This window comes from Periophthalmus magnuspinnatus, chromosome 10 (genome assembly GCF_009829125.3).
Source record: "Periophthalmus magnuspinnatus isolate fPerMag1 chromosome 10, fPerMag1.2.pri, whole genome shotgun sequence".
NCBI lineage: Eukaryota > Metazoa > Chordata > Actinopteri > Gobiiformes > Gobiidae > Periophthalmus > Periophthalmus magnuspinnatus.
In genome coordinates this window covers 8,529,847-8,540,221 of record NC_047135.1, presented here as the reverse complement: position 1 = coordinate 8,540,221, position 10,375 = coordinate 8,529,847, and the positions used below count along the sequence as shown (strand labels likewise).

Genomic DNA, 10,375 nt, shown 5'->3' with positions numbered 1-10,375 from the left:
GCCTTAAAAGTGCACTATGTAACTTTTCGGATAGCGGATCCACCACCTGCTGCTTGTTTCCATGGCGTTGTTATAGCTTTGCCTGGAATAATCCACAAAAACACTTATCCATCAATTATCTACACATTTATTCAATAACAGGTGGTTTTATTGCTCAGTAATAACATAGATCTAACCTGTCACTTGACCTTGTGGCATCAATCTGTCTCCATGGAGATACTGTGGAACATCTCCATGAAGACAAGCACGGGGCAGACTTTCAACCAGAAAAGCTGCACAGTGCACCTTTAAAATTTGAATTAATCCACCGTGGAGTTAACACACTTTTATCTTACATCTATAATATTTGAATATGTTTCAAACTGAACAGAATTATTACCTCCCTTTATTGCGGCGACAAAGTAGAACACCCAAACTCTAGAATATAGTTAATATGCTTAAAGTAAATTATGGCTGAAATATATCCATGTTGTAAAAGGTATAATCATAATAAGTTTAATAATTTCCCACAAAAAGTCAAAAATTCAATTAATTCCCAAGTCTTTATTACATCAGACCTATACTGTCCCTTTGTGCCGGGCGGCTAAATCCATAGCAGCTGATATTCACAGTTAAAAGCTATCTTCTTCCTTTATTTGAGCGCTCCCCAAAGACCACCGACCGCTGTATTTCTAACTAGATTTATCTGCAATTGAAATTCATTCAACTCAGTCTCACATCTTTATTCTTCCACAGACCATTCCCAAGAGAGTTATCTTAAAATACCACAAGATGAAACTCAATGCTAATCTCTCCACTGAGATTCACGAAAATATATTGGTCTTTAGAGCCACCTCTGTCAGTTTGGATTTCTTTCTTTCTTTTATTTGTCCAACTTTATTCACGCTGAAAAGTTTTCCCAACAATTCTTAAAAGAGTGAAACCGACCGATTGTAAATGCAGCGGGAATTAATTATGAGTACGTTTGTGTTGACTTTGACACTTTGATTTGCAAACGAGCAAATGTTTTGGAACTCAAAGGAGAAAGTGTTTGTGCTTTTGAAGTTTGGTTGCATTGAGAACCAAGTACACTACCTGTCAACCAGTTTTGTTTTGTTTTTTTCTTTGTTTACTACTTTCTACATTTTAAATACATATGGAAGACATTGTTTTTGTTTTTTTTTTGTTTTTTGTTTTTGTTTTTTTTGCATATATCTTTAATTCAAATCCTCAAAATAGCCATCGTTTGCTTTGTTGACAGAGCTTCAAACTGCCAATGGAATGCCAATAGTCCAAAGCAGTGATCAAAGTAAACAGCAGCTATATTTCAAAATCTGCAATCTAAAACAAGATATTATGAGTTTATTTTTGTTAACTACATCCCATATGTGTTCATTTAGTTTTGATGCCTTCACTAGAATCTACAATTACGGAAATGAAGAGCATAAATATAAAAGGCATGTCCAAACTTTTAACCGGTAGTGTGTAAGAAAATACTTGCGAGTATATAGCTGTATGAGTGAGAGAAAGTGAAATGTCAAATGCCTCTGACCTGAGTTTGAAAGGGCGAGGCTTTTAAATCAGAGCTGGACCGGAGCGCAGTGTTCTGGAGCGCTGAGCAGCTCTCCTCCATTTCTTCAAAAAGACATTCGGAGATGACTGAGCGGATTGACAGGCTAAGAGCTTTCTGAAGTCCAAGATAAAGCTCGGGGTATACGTGATTTTCAACTTTGACGAGAAGTGGGTATTTAAATCCATCTAACTCGCTCCACGTTCACACAAATCCTCGGCACTTCGCTAGTATCAACGCATACACATTCATAGACTCGAAATTTTATCTATGCCCGTTGCTACTAGTTAATCTGGCAAACCAATGCTACCTAGAGTTACGTCAAATCAAATCTTCCCTCACATACAAATCAATGGTGAATCCATTGCTCTATGTCATGAAGCGCATCCCAGCCGCACCTCCAGCTCTTAGGAATTGGTGATAAAAGGTCATGTGACAGTCGCCCTGGCAAGAAGGGAGATGCCTATATCCCAGCCATATGTATAAAGAAGTGGACTGAGTGAGTGTGACGTCACCCATAGTGTTCGGCTCCAGTTAAATCAAGCTCATTGAGGATATCAGTTATAAGGCTGATTTTCCACATTTGGAATTCTGACCATGAGCATCATAGCAGCCAAAGAGCCAATCCAGAGCGAGGATGTTGAAGGAAGCGGCCATTCCCGCCCACATCACTGGTTTAGCAGGAAGCTGTCAAACCTGTTGCTAACGCTGTTGGGAGCGACCTCGGGGAAAGAAGGTGTCTGATTTCATTTCTTCATATTTGGATTCACGGACAAAATAGCAAAATAAAAACGCCAGGATCATGTAGAGTGGGTTATTTTAAGATCAAAATGACGAGGCTTGCTGCAGCAATTACAGATGGAGGGCAAGAAGTAGTCGATGGAGTCGGAAGCGCGCTCACGGTCACTTCCTGTTTGGAACATGGCGGCTACTGCTTTTTTGTAGATATAGTCTATGATCCCAGCCCCATGCAAAACACAAAAACACAATAAAGCCAAACACAGGCAACAATAATAAAACTCATTTGCCCCAGCTGACATAAACTCATTTTTAGTCCACTCTTTGCCCTTAGTTCAACAATTTCATTAAAATTACAATGTGCTTAGTTTTTTCTGAGCAGAGATATACTGATTGACCATATTTTCCAAACCACTTGTTGCTTACTGAAAATGGCATTCAATATTTATTTCCTAAACATTAAATTAAAAATACCATAAAACATATATTATAATAAAAGTAATAAATAAATAAATAAATAAAAGTTACATTTCTTGGCAAGATATTTATTGTTATTTTGTGGAGGCAAAACATTATTTTATTTTACTTTTTTTTTTTTCAAATACCTTGACAAGCCTCTGGTTCTGTCATAATCCAAAGTAATAGAAACCTTCAAATCTGTCAACTGGACAAAAAGTTGTAGAAGTGAAGATGTGTTGCTGCTCATTCAACGTCTTCACTCCTACAACTTTTTGTCCAGTTGACAGATTTGAGTTTTTCTTTTACTATGGCTCATACCTGGATGACTGAGGGATTACACAGACGTCGAAACCCGAATTAAGTAAAAATTATAACATTTCTTTATATAGTCAGTACTGAAACAGCGCAAAGGATCACTGTATATGTAGTTCCCTTAGTTTTTTTGATTATTGCTACAACATAACATTGAAATATAGAGACTAGTAATTCATTATATTGAGATGGCCCACAATATTGCCGTGAGACTTTTGGCGATGTATTGTCACGATATTACGGTTACTATTACATCCTCAAACTTCATGCTTTTACTGACAAAAGACTGGCTGTAGACCTCTCCAGTAAAATGACCCAATGATCAATTAGAATTTGATTAATGACACGAGCCCAATCCAAATATATTTTTGTCAAACCTCAGTATATTTGATCCCATATTGTGTATCCTCATAGCTCCCTCCTCAGCCACTCTCCTCCTTTGATGGTCAGGTTTGTACATGGGTGCAGTCCACAGTCCACGGTCCACACGCAGCAGGTGAGCGCCCCCTGCGGCTCCTCTGTGTTTACTCTTTGTCTCTTCATGTCATCGCTGCAGGAGCTGTGTTCTCTGTGTGAGGGCTAAAACCAAAGAGCAAAAACCAAAGAGCTAAAACCAAAGAGCAGACCGTCTTTGTACAGTTGTGTGATGTGCGGACCATGTATGCGGATGTGCCATGTGCTCCGTCCAGATCTACCCCTCCCACGCACACGCAACATAGACGCTGTATAATCTCAGCTCCAAGCCTCCAGTTCGTTTGATCCTGTCTCTCACAACAGAGAACTTTATTTATGTATGAGTCAATGCATCACCTCTTCAGTAGGGCTGTAGCTGACTGAAGAAATTCTTGATTGACTAAAGACATGTCCCGCTGATTGAGTAGCTGACGAAAAAGGGGGCGTGGCAGAAGCTCTTAAAACTAGTGTCGCTATGATCTGCCTCAGACAACTACATGAGAGTTAATTGAAAAAAAAAAAAAATACTATTTATGCAGAAAAAAAGCACTAGGAAACAATGTATTTACAAAGACAGATTAAACTTGTGAAGCATTACTTTAATCTGCATTTTTACATATAAATAACAAAACAATACCAAAAAATAAATCTTCAGCTCCCATCCAGCACTCAATGGATTAATGAGTTTTAGAGCAGACTAGGTATTCCAAGAAGGGTATCGTAAACATTTTTTCCAGAAAGTATTACAGTAGTACAACTATTTATTGACTTTTTTGAAACTGTCTAAGCAAGGGGTCTCCAAATTTTTCTCATTAAGGGCCACATATAAAAACACATATAAAAGACAAAGCTGAGGGCCGAGTGAGGGCCATAGACAGGTCACCAAGACACCGATACCTCAAATCTGTGTGATTATTACAAGTTAGACTGAACCACTAGACCTGTATTCATGCTTACATCCTCAAAGTGGCACATTAAATATTTGATATGGGCTTGTTAAAGTGGATTTTCAGAAACATAAGAGTAAAAAGTACTGTGTAAGGTAATATGGGTCAATTCACCCGGAAGCTTGAGGGCCAAGAAAAATTTGTCTGAGGACCGCATTTGGTACCCGGGCCACAGTTTGCGCATGCCTGGTCTAAGCCAACCCATTCCTAAGTTATAGTTTGTGCCATATAAAAATGAAAAGGTGTGTATACATTTGTTGTCTACATCACAGTCCTATATTTGTTCACACATCAATAAAAAATACATGAAACCAAAAAAAATCTTCAGCTAATTCATGCTAAATAAAGTCATAATTACAATTTATTCTGAGAGTGCGGTCGTGCTGGAGAACTGTAAACATAAGGACATTCAAAAACAATGCATAAACATCCCCTCACAAAGTTCAATTTACCATTAGCATTTCAAAGTGAATTGTCATTTGTATTTCCTACCCTCAAGGCACTCAACGCGCTTTACATCAAGGAACGACTCATTCATTCATACATATTCATACACCACTGTGAACAGACAATGGTGCAAGGTGGGTTAAGTGTCTTGCCCAAAGACACAACAACATTATTCACTTGTGGGAGCTGGAAACAGTGCCAACCTTGGAAGCTGAGGAAAAACAACATATGTTTTTAGACCGTAATGTTGAGCTGGTGTTTGGTAAGCAGTACAGAAAGTGGTCAGTTCAATACTTGCTGGAATATAGAATATGTTACTCCAGTCCAGTGATGGAATATAAGAAAATAAAAGATAAAACATATTATATTTGAATTAAAAAAGTGAATTAGTGGGTTTTACTTTTACTTCACTACATTTGAGAGCAAGTATTTGCACTTTCTATTCTACTACATTTTGAACTGGACTGAAAAGTAAACTTTTTATTATTATTATTATTATTATTATTATTTGAGACCTGCTTAAAAGCCTGAGTGGTTTATTTTTAACACACTTGTAGCTTGAGCAAACTAAAATATACAGATAAAAACAGCTAGAAAAAACGATCGATTCAATTGTTTGTGTGGAACAAAATTTTGCACAAATCTGTATCACTACACTGCATCTGAAACTTTTTTTTATAGATCTCAAAATATGTCAGAAATACTTTTTACTCTTTAAGTACATTTTTAAACGGGTACTTTTTTCATGTTACTTTTACTTTTTTTTTTTTTTTTTGCTATATTATCTGTACTCTTACTTAAGTAACAAAATTGAATGCTTCTTCCACTGCTCCAGCAAATGGTTGCAACTGGGAGAGCATCCAACATAAAAATCAGCTGTGTACAATAAAGAGAAAGTCTTCCTTCTTTTGGCATTTGATCCATCCTTCAAGAGCATAGGGACAACCTGACAGGCAGCGAACCCATCTTCAGATCTTGAGTTCTATTTCATCCCTTCTGACCGCCAGAGGCGGTGCTTCAAGCACTGGATGATCACTCTTGCGCATGCGCAGGTTGAGATTTAATAACAACAAATTCACCTATGACCTTCCGGTAACCCACGTGAGGCTATATAGTCACGTGACTCCGAAAGCACAGTCCCTTTTTTCTTCTCGCGCTTAGGTCGAGTGTGTTGTGGCTACTCGCAAATACTGCTTCGTACCACAATTGTTTCTCCCTTTGGTGACAGCTTACTGCTCAGAGTCTCGTGACTTGTGAATTGAGTGCAGTCTATCACAGTCAGGGTAGCGAGTGCGACTCGCCCCTCAGGGGCTGCGTAAGCTGCGTGGGGCGGCGTGCCTCACCTGGAGCGGATGTTTCCCTGACGCCGGTGAGGTGCACGTTTCACAAGGACCATATGGTAAGTAGTTACTGCATTTTTTGTTGGAAGCGACACCGGGTCGGTGGAGCTGGTTTGTATTTGCTGCCGTGTTCGCTTCAGCTCGACTTTTTGTGTGGACTATTGCCGCATTCGGCTAAAATATCTGTTGTTTTGGAACCGTGCTCGGTTCTTTAGTTCATTCTTATCAGCAGTGTTACTGCTCACGCTGGCAGCTTTGCAACGGACAGCCCAGGCCTCTCAGACTAGACATCAGCTGGCGGGCCTTCACCGACGAGCCCCTCCTCCTATTGCTCCTGGGTCATCCACTACACACCAGCAGACATATGCTGTACCATCAAGCCCATTTTTGGCTCCCCGGCAGCCTGTTACAAGGTCTGGGCACTCACAGAGTGATCGGCCCAGGGCTTCACATGTGCCTCGGTCATCACAGTCTGGTCACCAGCCCTCCAGGCCTTCGAGAGGCCGGGGGGGGGGGCGTAGGTGAAGCCCCCAGGCCGGCAGTCGGTTGTTTCACCCCGGAACAGCTCCAGTACTGGGCTGCCAACACCCCAGACATGTGGGTGTTGACCACCTTATCACAGGGATACCGCCTACAGTTCCGTCGCCAGCCTCCTGTTTTCGGCCAGGTCCGAATGACTGCCATTTCAGACCTGGCAAAATCCGTGGCACTCAATCTGGAAATAGCAACCCTGCTGGAAAAGGGTGCAATTGTACACGTAGACCCTCGGCAGGATCCAGGGCTTTTTTATTCAAGATACTTCCTTGTCCCGAAGAAAACTGGCAACCTCCGTCCAGTTTTGGACCTGCGAGGTCTCAATGTGTTTTTAAGAGTCATGCCTTTTCACATGCTACACACCTCAGAGGTGCTTCAGGCACTTTTCCCAGGCAAATGGTTCACGACAATCGACCTGAAGGATGCTTATTTTCATGTACCGATCGCACGCAATCATTGGAGGTTCCTTTGCTTTGCTTTTCAGGGGAGACATTTTCAGTTCAGGGTCCTCCCGTTTGGGCTGTCCCTGTCACCCAGGGTGTTCACCCGAGTGGTGGCAGCAGCCTTGTCTCCACTACAGGCGCGGGGTTTGAAGATTCTACCTTACCTCGACGACTGGTTAATTTGTGCACCCAGCCACGACCAGGCCATTCACGACACAGGGCTTGTACTTGAGCATGTGAGCCGCTTGGGTCTGTGTGTGAATATGGACAAGAGCAATCTGGTCCCGACCCAGGACACTGTCTTTTTGGGGCCTGATAAAAGAACACATAAATGTGCTGGAGTTAATGGCTGTGGACTTGGCACTGCACCATTTTCTGCCGAACTTGCAAGGCAGGCATGTGCTTGTACGTTCAGACAACAGGTCGGTGGTTTACCATATAAATCACATGGGAGGGACCAGATCAGTGAATCTCACACAGAGAACACAGCAGCTTCTCAGGTGGGCGTCCGTCCATTTTGCCAGCCTGCGGGCAGTCTATCTCCCGAGGACGCTGAATCAGGTGGCGGATTTCCTCTCTCGCCAGACTCTCTTGCTGGGGGAATGGAAGCTTCACCCAGAGGTGGTCTGCACCATCTGGAGGGTCTTCGGCAGGGCCGAAGTGGATCTGTTCGCCTCACAGGAAGCGACCCATTGCCCTCTCTGGTTCTCTCTGAGGGACAACACCAGCCCGCTGGGTCAGGACGCATTGGCTCACGACTGGCCTCACGTTCTCCTCTACGCCTTTCCTCCCTTTCCCCGATTTATCAAACACTCCTGAGGGTTCTGCAGGAGGGACACAAGCTTCTGCTGGTTGTCCCATTCTGGCCAGCGAGGATCTGGTTCTCACTTCTGCACAGACTCTGTTGCAGCTCTCCAATGCGCCTCCCCGCCAGGACGGACCTCTTGTCCCAGCTGGGGGGACGAATACTGCATCCCCATCCCAGCGGCCTTCAGCTCTGGGTTTGGCCTCTGCAAGGCCAAACCCATTCTCAACGCATTCTCAGAGTATGCTGGAGGAATAGGACATACGATCTGTAATGCCTGGGCACCATCGACATGGCGGCTGTACACAAACAGGTGGAAACTGTTTGAGGAATGGTGCAAGGGACATGGACAAGATGCGGTGCGCTGTTCAGTCTCTGCTATCTTGGCGTTTTTGCAGGAACTTTTGGATCATGATCTGTCGCCTTCGACATTAAAGGTATATGTGGCTGTAATATCTTGCTGGCACAGTGGGGTGAATGGTGGCACTGTGGGCAGTGACAAGAAGGTTTCCCGTTACTTGAAAGGTGCTAGACGGCTTCATCCAACTACACGACCAGTGGCTCCTTCATGGGAACTTTCACTGTTCCTGGAGACTCTGCATGCTCATCCATTCGAGCCTATTGCCCAGGCAGACATTAAGTGGCTGTCGTTTAAGACGGCATTTCTCCTCGCCATGGCTTCGGGTAAGCGTGTGGGTGGACTGCGGGCCCTGTCTGTCAATGAGTCCTGCTGTAGATGGCATGCTGATTGCTCAGGCGTAACTCTCTGGCCTAATGTCTCTTTCCTCCCTAAGGTGTTATCTTCTGCTGATAATGCCCAACCGCTCCAGTTGGCGAGGTTTGGCACGGAATTCACCACAGAACCTTTATGCCCTGTTTGCTCATTGGAGGCTTGTATACAGGTTACCACAGGTATAAGACGGTCGGAAAATCTGTTTGTGCGTTATGCTGGCCCACATAAGGGTAGGGCTCTCTCTACACAGCGTCTCTCTCGGTGGGTTGTAGAGACCATTAAACATGCTTATATCTCGCAGGGGAGGCTGATGCCTGAGGGCGTGAGATGCCACTCAACTAGGGGCCTTTCTACCTCCTGGGCTGCTATGCATGGGATTCCCCTAAATGTGATCTATGCTGCGGCCTCTTGGACCTCACCCTGCACGTTTGCCAGATTTTACCGGGTGAATGTTGCGGTCCCCCATCCCCTGGATGGAGTGTTACGCAAGCATCATGCTTCATTATGAGGAGGTAGGTTACTTGTCGTGGTCTGTGGATTCCTCGTGACCATGTTGTTACAAGTCATCCAGTGCTTGAAGCACTGCCTCTGGCGGTCAGAAGGGATGAAATAGAACGAAAGTTACGTATGTAACTACGGTTCTACGAATCCCGGATGACCGCCAGAGGTCTCTGTCCCTCGGAATCCTCGTGCCCTCGCGAGAAGATTAAGGGACTGTGCTTCCTGAGTCACGTGACTATATAGCCTCACGTGGGTCACCGGAAGGTCATAGGTGAATTTGTTGTTATTAAATCTCGACCTGCGCATGCGCAAGAGTGATCATCCAGTGCTTGAAGCACCGCCTCTGGCGGTCATCTGGGATTCATAGAACCGTAGTTACATACGTAACTTTCGTTAGTCTTGGACAGGACTACTTTAGCTGGAGGATGGTAATGTAAATGGCACTTTTCCACCTTCCACCCATTCACACGTTCCCAGGAAAGGACCATCATATAAGGAAGATCGAGGTTAAGGTAAACGATCAAGGAGGTGTAAAGACTTTCATGCGGCCAGTTACTGAAGTTATTCTTCTTCTACCAAAGGACAATTCTTAGGTTTAGTTCATATTAGTGGCCCCTTAGAGGCCAGGCGGGGAGTGTGTTGTCTTTTAGGCATTTGGGTTTGATGAATAAGTTAAATAAGTTTATAAATGTAAAATGTATTAAGAAGCTAAAATAAGGGTCTGTAATACTGTATAAATGTTTTGCATTATTATTTTATGATTAACTGTAGTTTACATAAAAAAAAAAAAAAAAAAAAAAAATATATATATATATATATATATATATATATATATATATATATATATATTGCGGGACGTTTCCACTTCCGGTTTACCGCACCACTTCCGGTTTACCGCACCACTTCCGGTTTCCGGTCTAATGGAAAACGAGAGCGCGTGTCATCTGGCATGGGGCTAGTCACAATCTGTCGCCATCCACCTTGAAACTTGCACATGACAATGCCGTAAGTTGTAAATATGTTAATTGATGTCTAGAGAGTTATATTTTTTGTATTATTTAGGAAAAATATGAAGTTTGTTCAAAGATGAATGTACTTTACGTTTGTCATAGTA

The 10,375-nt window shown here is 42.9% G+C and overlaps 1 protein-coding gene across 1 annotated transcript; it reads left to right on the top strand.

The window, feature by feature from the left end:
• Positions 1 to 5,029: 5,029 nt before the first annotated feature.
• On the top strand, positions 5,030 to 9,078 carry LOC117378067 (uncharacterized). Its single transcript, XM_033974604.1, is given in 7 exon segments — positions 5,030 to 5,039; positions 6,174 to 6,304; positions 6,499 to 7,471; positions 7,545 to 8,012; positions 8,015 to 8,268; positions 8,426 to 8,711; positions 9,062 to 9,078. Coding segments are annotated over 7 exon segments (2,139 nt in total).
• Positions 9,079 to 10,375: the final 1,297 nt, after the last annotated feature.